The 20,411-nt window shown below is 41.6% G+C and overlaps 1 protein-coding gene across 3 annotated transcripts in view; it reads right to left on the bottom strand.

Moving 5' to 3' along the window:
* The window catches only part of LOC122554993 (gamma-taxilin-like), an 87,915-nt gene that overhangs the window by 49,975 nt on the left and 17,529 nt on the right, over positions 1-20,411 (bottom strand). Inside the window, exons 1-2 of one of the 3 annotated variants that reach the window (XM_087992980.1) lie at positions 11,019-11,039; positions 9,129-9,441 (exon numbers count right to left, since the gene is read on the bottom strand). In XM_087992980.1, the coding sequence (XP_087849106.1) occupies positions 9,129-9,426 (298 nt within the window). In that variant the 5' untranslated portion in view covers positions 9,427-9,441; positions 11,019-11,039. Of the gene's footprint in view, positions 1-9,128; positions 9,442-11,018; positions 11,040-20,411 lie in introns of those variants that run through there. The other 2 variants (XM_087992979.1, XM_043700506.2) reach the window with 2 other exon arrangements.

The following is a 20,411-nucleotide window of genomic DNA, read 5'->3' as shown; positions in this document are numbered from 1 at the left end:
TGTTTCCGCACTGTAGAGATCCTACAATTCTATTATTCTTATAATAGGTTGGAATAAAAATTGCAAAATTCCTGGCATTTTGCAATGTTGACCCAAATATGCTAGGAGCTTAGTTATAGAGTTATATTGCATGGAAACAGATCCTTTAATCCTACTCATCCATGTCAACCATGTCTCCCAAACCTAATGAGTCTTGTTTGCCTGCATTTGGCCCTTATCCCTCCAAACCTTCCCTGTTGATGTACCTGTCCAAAAGTCTTTTTAATGTTGTAAGTGTACCTGCATCTACCACTTCATCTGGCAGTTCATTCCTCTTTTCAAAGCACTGCACTATGTTAAGAATAAAGATAATTAATTTGCCGACCTGCTTTACATTTCAGCCTGAGCACGGGCTAAGATAGTGTTACATTATTCACTGGTAATTAATTTATTTTAAATTTGCAAGTTTCATAGTGTCTTTTACACAGAAAGAAACTCAAAGCCCCCCACACTGTAAAGATCACAAAAAGCAAATCAAAAATGCCAGGACTGACATGGCTGGAACCATGATCTACAAGGTGCAGTAGCAGGTTGGAGGCAGGGGGCTGCAGAGTAAGGGCACAACCATGACGGGCATTTGTCAACCAGGTACAAGTGTTTTGGATTCAGTGCTTTGGAGAATGAGCAATGTTAAAGATTGGATATAGAAAAAACAAAGAGTGGGTGGTGGATTTTTGAACAGTTTGGACTTTGTGTAGCGTGGAGCTCAGGATAGAAGAGGGCAATGTTACAGTATACAATCTCACTAATTATATCACAAATGAGGACACTGCTAGAGAAATTGTGAAATAATGCAGCAAAGTAAGAGGTTATTTAACCTACTGAGCCTGTATCAGCTTTTTGAAAGAGGTCTTTAGTCAGGTCCTAAAGGACTTGGTGCTAGACTGGGGAACCACAAAAGGGAAAAACAGACTTGACCTCATCCTTACCAATCTGCCAGCTGCAGTTGCATCTGTCCATGTCAGTATCAATAAGAGCGACCATCACACAGTCTTTGTAGAGATGAGGCATAAGTGAGGACTGCAGATTCTGGAGTTCAGAGTCTAGATGAGAGTGGTGCTGGAAAAGCACAGCAGGTCAAGCAGCATCCGAGGAGCAGGAAAATTGACGTTTCGGGCAAAAGCCCTTCATCTGATTCCATGGTGTTGTGTGGCACTATTACTGTGCTAAATGGAACAGATTTCAAACATATCCTGCAACTCAAGACTGGACATCCATGAAGTGTTGTGTACCATCAGCAGCAGCAGAATTATACCCCAGCACAATCTGTAACCTCATATGCCAACATATCCCCCTCTCAAACATTACCATCAAGCCAGGGTTTCATCAACCCAGGTTACATGGAGCATACAGGAGATGATTCCAGGAGCAGCACCAGGCATACCTAAAAATAAGGTGTCAACCTGATGAAGCTACCAAATAGGACTACTTGCATGCCAAATTTGGTAAGTAGCAAGTGACAGAATTAAGCAATCCCATAACCAATGGATCAGATCTAGCTTTGCACTTCAGCCACATCTCATCATGAACTATGACCAACAATTGAACAACTCACTGGAGGAGGAGGTCGTTCCACAAATATCCCCATCCTCAATGATGGAAGAGCCGAGCACAGCAATGCAAAAGATAAAGCTGAAGCAGTTGCAGTAATCTTCAGCCAGAAGTGCCAAGTGGATGATCCATCTTGGCCTCCACCAGTGGTCCCCAGCGTTACAGATACCAGTCTTCAGCTGACTTTCTGAACCTACCTGCCTCTTCTGGTACATTTACAACACTAGCATCTACCCGACAATGTGGAAAATCGCTTAGCTGTGCCTTGTTTAAAAAAAAGGACAAATCTTATGCAGCCAATTACCGATCTATCAGTTTATTCTTGATCATCAGTAAAGTGATGGAAGGTGTCATCAACAGTGCAAAGAAGCTGCACCTGCTCAGCGATGCCCAGTGAGGCCAGGACCCCTCAGCTCCTAACCTCATTACAGCCTTGTTTCAAACATGGACAAAAGAGCTGAATTCCACAGGTGAGGTGAGTGGCAGTCTTTGGATCAAGGCTGCATTTGACCAAGTGTGGCATCAAGAAGCCATAACAAAAGTGCAATCAATAGGTATTGGGGGTAAACTCTCCACTGGTTGGACATATATCTGACACAAAGGAAGGTGGTCAAGGTTGTTGGGGGTCAGTCATCTCAGCTCCAGGACATCCCTGCAGGAACTCCTCAGCGTAGTGTCCTAGGCCCAACCATCTTCATCAATGACCTTCCCTCCATCATAAGGTCAAAAGTGGGGATGTTCGCACAATGTTCACGACTCGTCAGATGCCGAAACAGTCCATGTTCAAATGCAACACCATCTTGACAATATCCTGGCTTGGGCTGTCAAATGGCAAGTAACATTCGCTCCACACAAACACCAGGCAATGACCATCTCCAAAAAAAGAGACAATTGATCGACTGCCATATTCCACATTCAATGATGTTACCATCACATAATTACCCACTATCAAAATCCAGGGATTACCATTGACCAGAATCTCAGCTGGACTCACCACGTAAACACAGTGGCTACAAGAGTAGATCACAGGCAAGGAATCCTGCAGCAAGTAACTCATTTGCTGAATCCTCTGCCCATCATCAACAAGGCACAGGTCAGGAGTGTGATGGAATACTCCCCACTTATCTGAATGAATGCAGCTCCAACTACACTCAAGAAACTTTACATCATCCAGGACAAAGCAGCCCGCTTAATTGGCACATCCACAAGCATCCATTCCCTCCACCACCGATGCTCAATAGCAGCAGTGGGCACTATCTACAAGATGCACAGCAAAATTCACCAAAGAACCTTAGAGAGCACCTTCCAAACCCACAACCATTTCTATCTGGAAACAGGGCAGGAGATACATGTGAATACCACCACCTGCAAGTTCCCCTCCAAGCTACTCACCATCCTGACTAGTATATAAATCACCGTTCTTTCTCGGTTGCTGGGTCAAAATCCTGGAATTCTCTTCCGAAGGGTGTGGGTCAACCCACAGCATGAGGACCGCAGCTGTCCAAGAAGGCAGCGCACCGTCACCTCCTGAAGGGCAACTAGGGACAGGCAATAAATGCTGGTCAGCCAATGACACCCATGACCCAGGAGTAAAAAAAAGATCTATCCCATTTGTCCCACCTTTCCGCTTTTCCTGTAACTCTAAAAGCTTTTCCACTTTTGAAAAATATTATTCATTCTACCTCCAACCCCTTTTCATAGAGCCCTTTCTAGACTGACAACTTGCAGTAGAAATATCTTTTCCTCATGTCCTCTCCAGTTCTTCTGTCAATTATTTCTGAACACTGACTTTTTGACCATTAGAAGCAATTTTTCATTATTCACAATTAAAATTCTTTCAAACAGCTACTGAATCTCTTCTTAACCTCTTCTGCTTTAAAGAGAGCAAATCAAGGTAATTTACATCAATAAAGCCTTTATTGCTGTAACTATTTGAGTGAATTTCCTTTATCACTACTCAACATACTGTCCAGAATTAGCCACAATACTCAAGTTGGAACTTCATTAGTGATTTATGATGATTTTGTAGTACGTCTTTGGTCTTGAACTTTGTGTGCCTCTTTGTAAAGCCAAGGAGATGTGGGGGAGAAAGGCAGAACTTCAGTGGTAAACTATCTTTGATCATAGGATGTGAATTTGAAGATCATTTCAAGGTTGAACAAGACACCAAGGCTCCAGCACGCAGAGAAAATACCGAGATTACAGAATGCACTTCTGATGGCAGACCTCAATGCCCATCAGCATGAGTAACTTCCCATTAACTTGACTGGCCAATCTAGCAGAGCCCTGAAGATGGAGCTATTAAAACTATATGTGCAGCAGTCAGTGAGAGAAAGTTATCTATTTGACCCTGACTTCACCATTGACTAGTCACAGAAGCTTCCATTCAAGACGGCATAGCTAGAAGTGACCCATTTCACACGTCAGTGTGCAGAACAAATCTCACCTTCAAACTGAGGACAAAATGGGATAGATTATAACAGTGAGCAGCTCAAAACTGGATAATTGTGACACAAATAGTCTGATGACTGCAAGATATTTTTTGAAGCAAAACTCAAGTTCTGTACTACCAAATAACTACAACTAAAAGGGTGATCAATGGAGAGCAGGTGAAATCGGCACAGCAAGTGGAAGACATGGAATGATTCAGGAAGTACCACTTTTGATTTTTCTCATTGTAAAGCTCTGGCCTTTCACAAGGTCAGACAATTATAAAGTGAGAACAATTTAAATCAAGTTATTTCACACATCTCCTTTTATGAACACTCATACTAATGACCACGATTCCATATGGGCTGTAATTTTAAATATCCAACATACAAATATTACCTGTACTTATGAACGGCACTGCGTTCTGACTTGAGAACAAACCAAACTGGGAACAGATGGATTAATAGAACCCATTCACAACTGAGGTACTGTCTGTACTGCGATTTCATTTGAATCTGTTGTTTTTTGGTATATGAGGCTATACAGAGGGCATGCATGTGGAAATGTGGCCTCTTTGGCGATCATAAAGACATGTTAAGCATGAATTTGTGGGTAGATCTGCTGGGATTCAACTCATTGGGATTTTACTGTGTAATGAAGTCCTGCGCTTCACATTTAAATGCATCTTCAGAAAAGCTGCTCCAGTACAACTACAACACTAGTATCCACCCGATGAGTGAAAGCAAACAGCCATGTCTCCTCCACGAAAAGCAGGAGAAAGCCAATCTTCTCATTAATGCCTAATTAGAAAATATTCCAGCTGAACTGTCAACTAAGCTATCAACCAACTGTTAATCACCCAGGCTCAGTTTGGGTTAAGCTGGGATCACTGAGCTCCAGATTTCATTAGTTCAAAAATAGTATGAAGAACAGTGTTCCAACCAGCTCAGTAAAACTGGTCTTAATAGGGATCAGATGGGAAACTCTTTCCATTGCTTGAGTCGTATCTAACTCAAAAGGTAGTTACATTTATTGGAGGTCAATCATCTCAGTTTGAGAACATTATAGGATGTCAGCCTCAGGTCAGCACTGTAGGCCTCTCTACATTCAAGTGCTCTAGCAATGATCTTCACTATAAAGTCAGAAGTGGAGATGTTTGGTGATGGATACAGACAATTTTCCTTATTGTAGATAATGAAGCAATCCATTTTCACTTGGAAAAGTGTCTGTACAATATGCAGTTTTGGGTTAAGTTACAAATAGTGCCTAGACTAAACAAGTGCTGGGCCCTAACCATTTCTAACAAGAGATTGTTTAACCACACTGCCATGACATTCAATGGTGCCACCATCACCAGGTTCCTCACCATCAACATCCTGGGAACCATACTGATAGGAAAGTCAAATGGATCAGCCGCATAAATGTGGGAGAGGCTGGATATTCTACATCAATTGCTCAAATCCTAACTCCTCAAAGCCTGTTCATCACCTACAAGGTACAAGTCGAGTGTACCAAGTAGGAACATAGGAGAGGAGGCCATTTGGCTCCTGCAAGCTTTCGCTGCAATTTGATTAGACATGCCTCAATCAGTTGTGGTCTCACCTTCACTTTCCTTTCTGCTTGCCACCCCCCCAATAATCCATGACTCCACTGTCTGTCAACATCTAATCTACCTCAGCCTTGAACAAATCCAATGACCCAGTTCCCACTGTTTTCTAGGAAAACGATTTCCATCAACCAACAACCAAAAAGAAAAAAAAACTTTTACCCGGTCTTAAAAGCAAAACTGCTTATAATGTGTTCACTAATTCTAGCTTCACGTACAAGGGGAGACATCTTCTCAGCACCTACCCTGTCAAATTCCCTCAAAATCTGAATTATGTTTCAATAAGACTATATTAGATTAGATTCCGTACAATATGGAAACAGGCTATTTGGCCCAACAAGTCCATACCGACCCTCTGAAAAGCAACCCACCCAGACCCATTCCCCTAGCCTATATTTACCCCTGACTAATGCACCTCTCAGTATGGGCAATTTAGCATGGCCAATCCACCTAACCTGCACATCTTTGGATTGTGAGAGGAAACCGGAGCACCCGGAGGAAACTCATGCAGATACTGGGAGAATGTGCAAACTCCACACAGACAGTCACCCAAGGCTGGAATCGAACCTGGGTCCCTGGTGATGTGAGGAAGCAGTGCTAACCACTGAGCCACCGTGCCATCTCTTATCTTCTAAACTCCATGAGTAAGAGCCCAACCTACTCAAAGTTTCTTCATACTCCCAAGTCCTTCATTCCAGAAATGAGTCAAGTACACCTTCTCTTAACTGCTGAGGCAATTATATCCTGTGTAAAATAAAGGAGTCCAAAATTGTACACAGTTCTCCAGAAATGGTCTCACCAAGGCCCTGTACATCTACAGCAATATTTCCCTGTTCTTACATTCCATTCCTCTCACAACAGATGTCGATATTCCACTTGCTTCTTAATCACTTGATGCAAACTAACTCTGTGTGATCCACGTACTTATCACCAATGTTCCTTTGAAATTGTGCAGGACACCCGATCCCGCAGTATCTGAGTTCTGCAATGTCTCTCCATTTACATAGCATACCATTTTTCTATTCTTCCTGTCAAAGTGGACAAGTTTGCATTTTCTCATATTTATACTACATTTTCCCTCTAACACTTAACCTTTTTATATCCTTTTCCAATTATCCATTTTTGTCACTCCCTTGTTAGTTTCCTCAAAAATCTATAATTAATAAGTTTCACAATTTCCCTTTCACAAAACCACGTTGACCCTGCCTGATCACACTATGATTTCCAAGTATCATTAATAATGGATTTGCATGATTTCCCCTGTGACAGGTGTTCAGTTAACTGGCCTATAGCTTATGTTCTGTCATCTTCCATTTTTGACTTGAGCATAGGAGCTTGAAGGGTGAACGTATAGAGGTTTGTAAAATCATCAGGGGCATCGATAAGGCTAAGAGCAAGCATCTTTAGCCTAGGGCTGGGCAATTCAAAACTAGGGGGTATATTTTTAAGGTGAGAGGAGATAGTTTTAAAAAAGGGCCTGTGAGGGAACTTGTTTTACAGAGAAAATGGTTTATGTATGGAATGAACTGCCAGAAGAAGTGGGGCATGCAGGCACAGTTACAATATTTAAAAGACATTTGGGTAAGTACAAGAATAGGAAAGATTTGGAGGGCCAAACACAGGCAAGTGGGACTAGCTTAGTTTGGGAACATTGTCGGTGTGGACTAGTTGGGTCCAAAGGGTTTGTTTCCATGCTTTTTGACTCTATGTCTGGAGGAGTTCCATTTGCTATTTTCAATTGACTGGAACAAACTGTTTGAACAAGTGTAACTGCAACAATCAGGCAAAAGTATCAAGAGTCTGCGCACAGAGTCCAGAATTCATACACAGAGCAGTCAGGATTTAACTGAATGGTGTAGCACTTCTGGCTCAGTCATCCAAGAAAAAGTAACTGGCACTCCAAACACTAGGTCAAGCACTCAATCTTTCCACTGTATAGCTACAGTGAGTACCATCTTCAGGACGCACTCCAGGAAGGTGTCAAGACAACCCTGTCAGTACTTCCCAAATCTACAGATGTGCAGGTACACGGCAATCTCCAAGTTCCTCTACAAAGCGTACACTATCCCGATTGGTACATATACTTCTGCAACTTCAGTGTGGCAGTCTCAAAATTATGGAACTACCAAACATGATAGCAGTATTTTCATGCCAGGGACTGCAGAAGTCAAAGTGGCAATTAGGGATTGGACAGGATTCCAGCAATGCTCACACTCTCAGCACTGAGAATTTTAAAAACCTGTTGCAGGTAAGCAAAAAGTCTAGTTGTACTGTAGTGGGGCAGCGGTCTGGAGATTCTGGCAAAACGGTACATGACAATCAAAAAAGCTTTGATTTTCCAATTGACAAATCTGTTTGAAAAGACCAAGGGAAACCCAAATCAACTCTGTGGAATTGAGATAAAGGTTTAAATCAATAGTTTGAGATTTCAGATCCTAATTAGACTTCTGAATTGTGCTTTTAGGCACCAGCTCCTTGTAAAAGGGCAAAATGGAAAGAGTCATTAACCTGACACTAGACAAATTTTGTACCCCATCTTACTTAACAGCCCAATTACAGCAGCAGTCTCAGTTAGCTACCCTCTCATCAATAACTAATGGCCCAGGAATATTAGAATAAAAGGATAACAGACTTTAAATGAGGCAAAGCACCTCACCAAAGCTAGAATTCCAAAACTCGACTCTGCACAAGTTACATTTTATTCTATCCCAATCTATACCACATTCATAACTTTTGCCTTTATTGATAAAGCTTTTCATCTCTGCATTTTTTCCACCTTGTGTTCACTCCTAAATATTTGTAAATCTCTCTCTGTTCAGTCCTTTACCTCATAATTAATGACATAGCTTCCAGCTGTCTTTTCGCTGGAACTATACTCCTTAACCACTTTGTTCTTCTTTCCAGTTTCTGAAGGACCTCCAGATTAATCTGTCCTTCCTGCAAGATAATCTCTCCCTTTGTGGCTTGGTGTCAAATTTTCCTGCCACCTATTTAGAGAAAGTTAAAAATCACACAACACCAGGTTATAGTCCAACAGATTAATTGGAAGCACTAGCTTTCGGAGTGCTGCTCCTTCATCAGGTGGTTGTGTGACACCACATCTTGATGAAAGAGTAGTGCTCTGAAAGCTAGTGCTTCCAATTAATCCTGTTGGACTATAACCTGGTGTTGTGTGATTTTTAATTTTGTACACCCCAGTTCAACACCAGCATCTCTAAATCATATTGAGAGAAACACCTTGGTGAGTTCTACTTTGTGGTAGACACAATAAAATGCAAGCTAACACTGTCAATGTTTTGTTTGCCTTCCTTTCTTTCTTTATTTGATTTAATCTTTTTCTATTCTGCTACCTCATAATATGTTTTAGATCTTAACCCCATCAGTACCTTCATTTGATTCGATTGTTTTGCTCCTTCCAGTTAGCACCTTACAATAACATCAGCAGTAATATCTGATAAAATTCTGATTTCAGGTGAACCACAGAAGCAGCAGGCACACTCACCGAGAGCCTTCTCTTTGTTTTTGTCCAAAAGCAGATGGTGCTCTCCCCCAGCAGGGTCCATTCGCATATCCTCGCTGCCAGGTATTTCTCCTCTTGTTTCCAACATGACACAGGTGGATGAGACAGCTAGCAGCCCGCTTTCTCTGGTGTAGCAGGCCGGATGCAAGTTGCATGCGTTCTCAATTATTTCAGCAGTGGCATCCACTGCATGAAGAACAGGAGCGGAGTTAGTGCAGTCACCATCAACCAACAAACCTCTGGGAGCTACATGTAATCCACAAACGTCCTGGGTTTCCATGTTTTCACCTCGAAACTGCAAGCAAAACAAAAACGAAAAAAATACATCATTTATGGAATGGGGAGAAAGTTGTCTTCAGTTATGTTTAGTTTGTGCAACAACGCAAAAAATCTGAAATAAACCGAATAAAGCATGGAAAGGAAGGTGACAGAATCTGAAGCCAATGGGCATTACTATTATAAGAATTAACAGCCAAGCAATTTGAAAATTAACCTTGGATTTAGGACAACAAAAAGTCAAATTGCAAAAGACTCAAGAGTATTAGCTATTATCTCAACTTGGCTTTAAATATTACAGAAACCTCAACAGTTTCAAGTTACTTATCAGCCATTGGTCCAATTTGGATTAAAAAAACAGCAAATACATTCTCCTACCCTAGAGTTAAAATTTAATCTCGTCTGTGAAGAAATAACAAGTTAACTTACTTTTTTTTTTACACAATTTATAAAACAAGCCAATGAATTAAAATTATACACAGGTATAAGTGAGCTTTTGTGTCGCTTTAGTAAATATTTCGAGTCGACTTGTAGTTTTATTTTGATTTGGGACAGGTATTTAACCACTGTACAAAAGAAAGACTGAAGCTGCAGCAGCAAAATCTGGCCTTTTTACTTGCTCGTGCTCAAATGAATTTCCTGCCATGCATCCTCGGTTGCTACCTGAAATCATATATGTTTCGATTCTTGAACAGCTGAATTTGCTTCTGTTCCCATCCTTGCATTGCATCAACATTCCCTTTAAATCCACAAACTTGACAACTCCAAGCCCTCCCAAACATCAAATGTAAATATAGCCAAACAAAATGGAGAATGTACAAATGGATCTTTGAAGCTAAAACTGGTTGTTGCATTGTCTCAAAAACAAACACAACTGCACCTTCTAAAAATAGTTATAAGAATATATGATCTACCTTACTGTAGAACCTAAATAAAGACAGAAAACTGCTTATTATGAAACAGTTTCATTGTGAACACTGATTTGCCTTTTAAGAAAAAAACATTTGTTTCTTCAATTTATTCTATGAAATGCATTCAAATTTAAGGCCAAATTCTCAGTGGAATGAAAATGAAGAATTTAAAATTGCAACATTTTTAAATTATAAAGTCCACGAGGACCACTTTTCTTTTTGGTGGTCCAAGTGGCTGTAGCAATCAATATGGCTAGTGACTGCCATTGATTTTAGTTGAGATGAAGGTAGGAAAACTGTTTGAAAACATGCGCTCGCACCAATACGCCACACACCACAGATCCCCAGCAGATTCTGAGCGATGGTTCGAAAAGGATTAAATTCATATGTGGTCATGATGGCGATTTGCCCTCAATCATCAGCACTTTCTTAAACTGCAACTCGGTAGGAGTCAGCACAAGGAGAATAAACGAGCAGAAACTGAAAAGGCTGCCACAAAATCCACATCACCTTGATTTCAGAGAAATAAGTTTGATTCTGAATTCTGAGAATGCCATTTAAAAGATATATTTTCAAAACGAAAACACATCATAGGCACTCTACAAAACAATAAACCAAACTAATAATATCCTACTAAGAATACACAGATAATCAATACCAATACTCAATAGACTGTTTCACTTACCAAGTGACACTGGAAACCAGAAGGGAGCTTTAGTCTGTTTTGTCATGCTTCAAGATGTTGAACTAAGTTACTATGTTACATCTAAGTTACAATGTTACCTCTCACCGTAGGGTAGGCCAACTGTTTGTACGATCTACCACACATTCAAGCAACACAAATCCTCCTGACATTATATTTGGAATAAGAGTTTAGGGGAGAGTGCAGAGGCCTACTCGAAAATTTGCAATATGTGACAAAATGTGCTTTTTCTTTTGAAATAAATGTGCAAATATATGTAATCCCCAACAGTCTGCAATAACCTTCAACATCTGCGACCGTCATTGCTGCTTGCTTCCCCCTGTGCGGTTTGCCAAATTCTCTGCTGCCAGTCCTGTCAACACCCCAATTTCTGTGGTAATCTTTCTGGTTTAGAGTTCACTCCCACCATAACTCCTTTTGCAGGGAGGCATTTAAAGGCATCTACACTGATACTGGAGACTGTCGCAATTTATGCATTTCAATTAAAAAAAAGACTTAAAATTCACTGCAGTTTGCAATATACGACAAAAGCCTGGTATTTATGTGATAACTGCAATCTCAAATGTGTTTTAAAATTCACATGGTTTTAATTCAATGCCGTAGAGCTGTGTGGCTGTAGTGGGAGCAGTTAATGTTGATTTGGCAGTAACAGCAGTAGGGAAGTTAACATGTACACACTGATGTGCTAATTCTGTTATAGAGCATAGTGCTAAGACAGGCTCACACCCACGATACTCCCACAGATCTTAATCAAGCTCAGAGCTCAAGTGTTTCATTTCCATACCAAATCCAATGGAGGAGTTGTTTGAGCTACTTTGGTGTGGGGTGAGGGGGATGCCAACAAAGGCCTGACTACAGTTTCTTCTTAGACTCCCATGAAAACGTGTGTTGTACATTACATGGGAGAAAATCTAAGCTGGGAATGCCATTTTAGGTAAAATTTGTATAAGGAGAACAAACACAGATACAGACAGAGTCATTCCAGAAAAAGGCTAACATAAATTAATCCCACAACACCAGGTTATATTCCAACAGGTTTAATTGGAAGTACTAGCTTTCGGAGTGCCGCTCCTTCATCAGGTGGTTGAGGAGCAGCGCTCCGAAAGCTAGTGTGCTTCCAATTATACCTATTGGACTATAACCTGGTGTTGTGAGATTTTTAAATTTGTACACCCAAGTCCAACACCAGCATCGGCACGGTGGCTCAGTGGTTAGCACTGCTGCCTCACAGCACCAGGGTCCCAGGTTCGATTCCAGCCTCAGGCAGACTGTCTGTGTGTACATTCTCCCAGTGTCTGCCTGGGTTTCCTCCGGGTACTAGGGTTTCCTCCCACAGGCCAAAGGTCAGGTGTATTGGCCGTGCTAAATTGCTCATAGCGCTAGGTGCATTAGTCAGAGGGAAATGGGTCTGGGTGGGTTGCTGTTCAGAGGGTCGATGTGGTCTGGTTGGTCCGAAGGGCCTGGTTCCACACTGTAGGGAATCTAATCTAATCTAATCTCCAAATCATAAATTAATCCTGCAGTCAACTCATAAGCATTGACATGTGGTAGGGATGTAGCCTTGAATAGAAACATATCCACCAGCTTGAATATTCACTCACTCTACCACCAATGCATTAAGTGGTAGCTCTGGTAACCACCCTCAAAATTTAAAGCAGCAACTTAACAAGGCCCCTTCCAGAGCAATTTAAAACCTATGGTCTCTATCACCGAGAAGGACAATGCCAGACAATGCCTCACCATGGGTTGGAGTCAAACCTGCCACATAGGAAGATGGTTGTGGTCGTTGGTCAGTCATCTAAGCTCCAGGACATCTCTGCAGGAGTTCCTTAGGACAGCATCCTAGTCCCATTCACCTTCACCTGTTTCATCAATAATCTTCCATCCACCAGAAAGTCAGAGTGGGAATGTGCGCCCATGACTGCACAATGTGCAGCACCATTTCGATATCTGACATATTGAAGCAGTTCATGTTCAAGTGCAGCAAGACCTGGACAATATCCACGTTTGGGCGGACAAGTAGCAAGTAACATTCACAGCACATAAATTCCAAGCAATGACCACCTGCAAAAAGCAACAATTTCACAACCACTGTGATATTCAATGGCATTAACATCGATGAATCCCCCACTACCAACATTGACCAGAAACCGAACTAAACACAGTGGCCAAACGATTAGGTCAGAGACTACGAATGCTGCAGTGAGGAACTGACCTCCTGACCCCCCCCCAATACCTGTCCACAAGTCAGATGTCTGACAGAATAGTCCCAACTTACGTGGAATGGATGTAGTTCCAGCAACACTCAAGAAACTTCACACCATCCAGAACAAAGCAACCACTTGATTGCCGTCACCAACATTCAGTCCCACTTCACCAGGGCTCCTTAGACAGCACCTTCCAAAGCAAAAACCACTAACATCTAGATGCACAAATGCAGCAAATACATGGGAATACAACCACATGCAAGTAGCACACCATGCTGACTTGGAAATATATTGCCGTTCCTTCGATGTCCCTGGGTCAAAGTCCTGGGACTCCCTAATGTCCAAATGGACTGCAATGGTTTAAGAAGGAACTCACTGTCATCTTCTCATGGGTAGCTGGGAACAGGCAATCAATGCTGGCCTGGCCAGCGACACTCATGGACATATGGAGAACTATATGTAAAAACAAAAATTGCTTTGTTGCACTACACTATGTTAAAGCTTTGAGTTCTTTCTGTAGATTGCATCTTGTGGTACAAAGCCAACTTTTCTCACTCAAGCAGCACACTAACAATCAGAGCCAGCCTGATTCCGGAAACCAAAACATAAGCAGTGTGGGGGAGCGCTTGTAGCACAGTGGTAGTGTCGCTACTGCTGGGCCAGGAGGCATGGGTTCAAATTCCATCTGCTCCAGAGGTGCGTCATAACAGCCAGATCAGATGCACAAACCATCTATTATTAACTAGCACCTCATGTTTCTGGTGAGCAAGTATCATCGAAATGAATTTTACTCCAACATTTATCAATATTACACATTACAAACTACTCAATATCAAATCAATATTGTTGAACTAACAAATCTAACAAATCAACTAACTAAAATCACACTAACAAATATACTTGTGAATGAAAATAGTTCATGGATTATGCATTATGCTATAGATTTTACTGGATATTCAGTAAGATCTTTTATCCACCATGCTCAGGGAATGGGTGGTGCCAGCTAATGGTGCGTGACAGTACTTTGCACACAAGATAAGGTAGTGTGTGTCTTGGGAGGGCTCAAGGGAACAGGGAAGCAACTGGGCACTGAAATGTTCCAGCACAGCAGGACAACACAGGAAAAACCCACATGTGAACAGCACACTGACACCATAACCTTCACACGGACTTTAACAAATATGAATTGTGAAGACAGTTGCTTTGAATGCAATATTCTTGTAAGGTTCAATAACCAAAACTGACTCAATAATTTCAATAGTGCAGCAGGTCAGGCAGCATCAATGCCTGATCTGCTGCGCTTTTCCAGCAACACATTTTCAGCTCTGATCTCCAGCATCTACAGTCCTCACTTTCTCAATAATTTCAATACAAATGTAATCATTTCAATGTAAAGCTAAACAGCAACTCCTGCAGTTTTACAATCTCCTGTTATTATTAGTTTTTCTTTAAAAATCAATGTGTCATCTGAACACAAAGTGATCAGCCTTGGCATTTCTTAATTGTGGTTGGTAGAATGCTGGATAATACCATGCTAACTGGGTTAAGCACATATCTCAACAGTCAAGTTAAAAAAAAAACACTCACTAATTGTCACAATATTAATTCTGCATTACATATATCACCAAAGTCGCCAGTCCACAATAGCATCATCTTCTGAAAAGACTGCAAAGTGAGCAAGAGGAATTATTCTATGTAATTGAGCAGACTTCCCACAAACACGCAAAAAAAAAAAGTCATGTTAGTCCATAAGACTGGATCTTCGATTTGTATATTTAGAATCTTTGTAACTGTAGATGCTGTGTTACGTTCAGAGGAGGTCTGGATGTTTCTGATCTTAGAAATCTAAAACCACATGAAGGTAGTGAATCTGCGGAATTCTTTACCACAGAGGCCTTTTGAGGCTAGATTGTTAGGTATATTCAAGCCAAGACACACATTTTCAATCAGTAAAGAAATCCTGGGTCATAGGGAAAAGGCAAGAAAGTTGATAATTATCAGATCAGCCATGATCTCATTGAATGAAAGAACAGGCACAATATGGCCTAATTCTGCTTCTACATCTTATGGACTTATCGAATAACTAGTCCATTACAGTGCACCTTGAACAGAGTCAATGATTAAGTTTGAAGCTTCAAATAAAAAAGCAACACAATAGGTTACCCAACAGTACAACGTGGTCTACTCATGTTGACCTTGGTGATTTACTGCAATACAGGCCTTGGGGCTTTCTCTTAATAAATGATGAGCAAAAGAACCAAAAGCGATACAAGGAAAAACCATCCTCATTCAGTGAGTTGTTCAGATCTGGAGTACACATCCAGAGAATGTGGTCAAAGCAAATTTAGTTGTCGTGTTTAGAAAGGAACTGCATAATTATTCTGAAGGGAAAACATTTACAGGACTACAGCACGGGAGAGCAACTAGTTAAGTTGCTGTAGCAGAGAGCTGGCACAAACATTACACACCAGGAGCTAGCCTGTTCTGTATCCATTCTGCGCTTCTCTGGAAAACAAGTTCACACTGTAGGCCATTCCCTTTCAGGCAGCTGAAACAAAGCTCACGAGAGTTTTGTTTCCCATCTCCAAGCTTTCTTGTTCTACAATTTTCCTTGAAAACATTATTGGAAGTCAGTCAGTCTGTTCTCAACACACTCTCCCTTCTCTGCCTGATCTATGCCCTGTCCACACAGTACCAAAGCCCCACTGCCACACTTGTCATCTTTTATGACCCCAAAATGGTCACCAAGCCTTGCAGACACTCAGTCACTGCACCTTTCTCCACCCCCACTGTCACAGTCTATCACTTTGGGACAACCCTTCAGTGTTTGGTATCACTCCTGCCTCAGCCAGCAGCTCCAACCAGGCCTCACATCTTAGATGCTGGCAAAGCCTCCAGTACCTCATAACAGAGACAGCCAAGGCAGAGTGCATGGGGCACTTTCATAACTTCTTTCGTAAGTTCAGGGTTTCCTAAAGCACTTTACGGCCGATAAAACCTTTTTGAAATACTGCAGCTGACGTGTGCATAGCATGATCCCACCCAAAAAGACAAAGTAACGTTCAAATTAACTACTGCAGTGATGCTGGGAGATGAATAAGGATTGATCAAGATAATGGTGAGGATTCCCTTGCTCTTCTTCAAAATGGGGTCCTATCCATCCGCCTGATGGGGCAGAAAGGATTACGTCTCATCCTGCATTCTCTCAGTGCAGTGAAGTAATGAACTAAATTGAATCTGCAAGATTCCAGACAGCAACTGGGAATCTACAATCTTCTGAATCGGGTGAGAACGCTACCTACTGAATCAACTGTTAAAGCGGTCTGATCTGCATATAATCATGTCTATACTAGCAGAGATTTGAATCGCTCACCCACATTACTGCTAAATTGCAACCCTAGTAAATTTCACTGTAAAGCAGCTGCAGACCAGATCAATATAATGCTTTAGTTAAAAAGGCATGAAAAATGTGAATAACATCCAGTACTTTTTGCATGTAACCAGGCTGCGGAGCCTATCAATGCAGTCCCTTTCATCCACCTGGTCTTACTGCAAAGACCCTATCCTTTACTTTAGTGATACAAGTGTCTGTAAGACTGAAGTTTGAGAATTTGGGCTTACCTTCTTTGGAGCAAAGGAGATTGAGAAGAGATCTGATTGAGGTAAACAAGAACGAGACAGCGTCAGATAAGGTAGACAAAGCAAAGTTTTTCCCATTAGCTGATGGTACAAGGACTGGAGGAGACAAATTTAAGGCTCTGGACAAGAACAGAGGGTAAAGGAATACTGTTTTTTCACACATACTGCCTATGAGCATGCAGCAGGTGAAGACCATCAAGGATTTCAAAATAAGATCAAATTTGCACTTGCAAGTTTAAAAAGGAATATATGCCACAGACTGGATGGCTCCATAGTGAGCCAGCAGGAATACCTTGGGCTGAATAGTCTCTTTTTGTGGTGCAATTGAGTGATCTATCATTAAACACCCCTTAGCTGGCTCAGAATCAGTCGTGATCATATTTTGTGTTGTCCTCTGCTTCAGTGTCAGCACCAATGAACTCAGCAAATACAGTGTGTGCACTGGACTCAAACACTCATACCACACCATGTGACTGTACAGCATCCTTCAAATTGATTGTGGCACACTGTTAGCTCCATCAACTCGCGTTCAATGCTGCTCATGCAACCTGTGGAAACTCCAGCGTTAATTTACTGGATGTACCAAAACTGGGCAGACTCATTTCTTTCATTTCTGCTTAATGCTGACCTTGGCAAATGGGCATGTTTACTTTGGGTTTGCTGCCAGCTATGCATGTTTCAGAAGCTGGTAGATCCATCCCAGCAAAGACTAAATATCGGAAGACATACAAAGTCAACAAAGGTCAGCAATACCACACTAGGAGAACTTTTAATTTGAAGTGGCCTTCATCAGATGATGCAAGCAGAGATATTAAAAATGCGATCACACATTTCAACTTAGCTGAATTCATTTACAAAAAAGTCATTTTGGGAAGAGGACGAGTCACACGTTTCTGCACATAAAACAGCCTGGAATTCTAATTCCTCTCTTTTTAAAACTTGCCTCTTTAACCAAGCTGCTGGTTAATTATCCTCACTCATCCTAGTTTTTGGCTAATCATCAAATTTAGTTTGATTATCTTATGAAGTGTGTTGGGGCATTCAACTATGTTAAAAATGCTAAACAATCACAAATTGTTGTTGGGGTGAGATTGCTTGCGCAGCAGCTCACTGGTGAGGGAGCTGGCTTCAGTCAAGCGTGAGCACAGCGAGTGAGGCAGACCGGGTGCCAAATCAGAAAATACCTCGGGTACAGAGAGGCTGGCCAAGATAGGAAGGGAGTGGGATTTTTGGAAAGTTGAGTCAGTTTTAAAACAGAAGTGGTCATGATAGGATGGAGGTAGGTAGGTGAAGGGTGACATGCTGTGAGGTGGCCAGTTACTGAAGGATATAACTGCAGCCAATCTTTGCACACACATTCTTATTTATTTACAGACTTGCACATTATAGCAGACACTCCTTACCCAAGTTACAATGTCAGCCTTTCTCTATTTAACTCTCTCTAGCTCCAACTAGAAAGTTACTGAAGAGGAACCAAGTGTCAGTTTGCAAGTGACAGAACAAATATGCATAACAAAAAGAAACTGTAAAGGAAACTTATAAATTAAGGTGATAGCTCCCGGGCTGATGATTCTTTCTGATCCTCCCACTGGTTGCAGAAGGATGTATGTGTACCAGCAGACACAATATGCTCATTTATCAGGTCTACCTGGGCATGAAAAGGCAGTCAGGCAGAATAGCTGCCTGCTTCCTGAACCTACTGACAGCCACTCTGGCAAGACCCCTCATAAGGAGGTCCTTCTTTATGTGCTCACTCTCCTCTGCACTGGGTGGTCAAAGATCAAGAGATTGGATCTGAAATTCACCCGGAACTTAAGGAGTAACCACTTCAGGTAATGAAAGCGTGGCTGTAACCTCAAACATCCTGTATAAATATGAAACACTCACCAGTCCAGGTCGCAGAAATTACAGGAAGTCTCAGAGTCTACGAATCAGCAACATTCTGCTGCATTGGGACTGACGTGTGCAAACCCCTTTGTGTCAAAGTTCCTATGTACAAAGGGAGATTTCTTAGGAGAGAGCCTTGCATGGGGTCACCTTGATCCTCTGAGCAGCATGACTTCCAGCTGCTCAAAGAGTAAGACAGAGAAAGAGAGGGGGATAAAAGGACGAAAGGGGATTCAGGGGTGGGGACTGCATTCTATATATGGCTTGTTATTGGGCATTGGAGGAACACATCAACTGAAATTATTAGTCATCTCTGATAGTCATCTTCCTGATTATTTTGGATGGGAGATGTCTTCATGTGGGACAGATGGAACCATCTGTACAGTTCCCCAATAGATCCCATTATTGAAAAGAAATAAACTTTCCCCCAGGCGGCTGCAGCTATCCAGGGCCAGACATTGGGAAAAGGAAGGGCACACAGTAATACATCCATCAATTGCCATCTTCCAGCCTCTGCCACCTTCCTTCCTCTTGCCTCCAAGTAACAGGCCTTAGGAAAGTTGACTAAACACCCACCTCAAACTTGAAAACGATCTCTCCCTCTCCCTTCTTCAGAGCAGAAGTTGTGAAAGTCTTCTTGCTGGCGTCACTGTTGTTGACTCTTCCTTCCTTTCTCCTCCCCTCAAAATGGAGATCAGCAAAGTAAATAAAGGAAGCTACTTCCTTCCAAGTTCCTTCACACTCCCATTCCTTCAAGTTCCAGCAGCAATAACATCTCCTCACCTGTCAGCAACAAGTGGCCTTTTCCAGAAAGCCAGAAGGTGGAAGATAAAACTGGATTCAATCTTTACACACATTCACAATGTGTGTAAGCAGACACCTCCTAATTCCCACCACAGTTTGTCTGTATCATTCATAGCATAGGGTCAAGTGAATCCCCTGTAATGCCTACCAGTTACACATAATTCAGTTTGCGTTAAATCAGCAAAGATAAAATGGCCGGACTAACAATCCTGGGTATGAGACCCGTGATCGCCATCACCTGGCACTCAACCTATCACTGGAAAGAAAACACATCTAGGCAAAGGTTTTTGTCTTCCACTCAATAGGACAATTTACAAGAATAAAAATTAAGAGGGAAAACCAACATTTATACTGTTAAGAGGAGAGATTTTTGGTTCAGAAGTGGACTCTGATTGGTAGAGGCGTTGCCATGAAAAATGCACCAACTAACGACGATAGACATATAACTGCTTTGTTTGAATCTGAAACCAGGCAGATTATTTTGGATTGATCCAGGCATTGCCTGCATTGGGTTTTTTTTGCCAAGACATAAGTTATCTTCCATACTCAATGTGATATCCATCATGTATACTTGCAAAACATCATTTTTTTCTGGATGAATCTTCACACCTAGATGCATCCTACTGCATCTGTTCTAACTATAGTCCTAGCTTTGGAAAAACCAGCAAAGACAGAACTAACCATCCAATTTAAACCCAAGCATGAACTGTATCTGCAGCTATAAACTGCTGTGCATGAAATAAATGATATGATGCTACTTAGTACTGAATAAAAATACCGAGCTTTCAGTGCAGAGTTGCCACTTTGCCATCGCTTCTTAGAATGAGATATTTGATAC

The sequence above is a fragment of the Chiloscyllium plagiosum genome, unplaced genomic scaffold (genome assembly GCF_037043375.1).
Source record: "Chiloscyllium plagiosum isolate Xiang-an unplaced genomic scaffold, Cpla_swu_hap1 HiC_scaffold_12, whole genome shotgun sequence".
NCBI classification, from domain to species: domain Eukaryota; kingdom Metazoa; phylum Chordata; class Chondrichthyes; order Orectolobiformes; family Hemiscylliidae; genus Chiloscyllium; species Chiloscyllium plagiosum.
The sequence above is the reverse complement of the archived record's forward strand: the minus strand, read 5'-3'. Positions and strand labels throughout refer to the sequence as shown.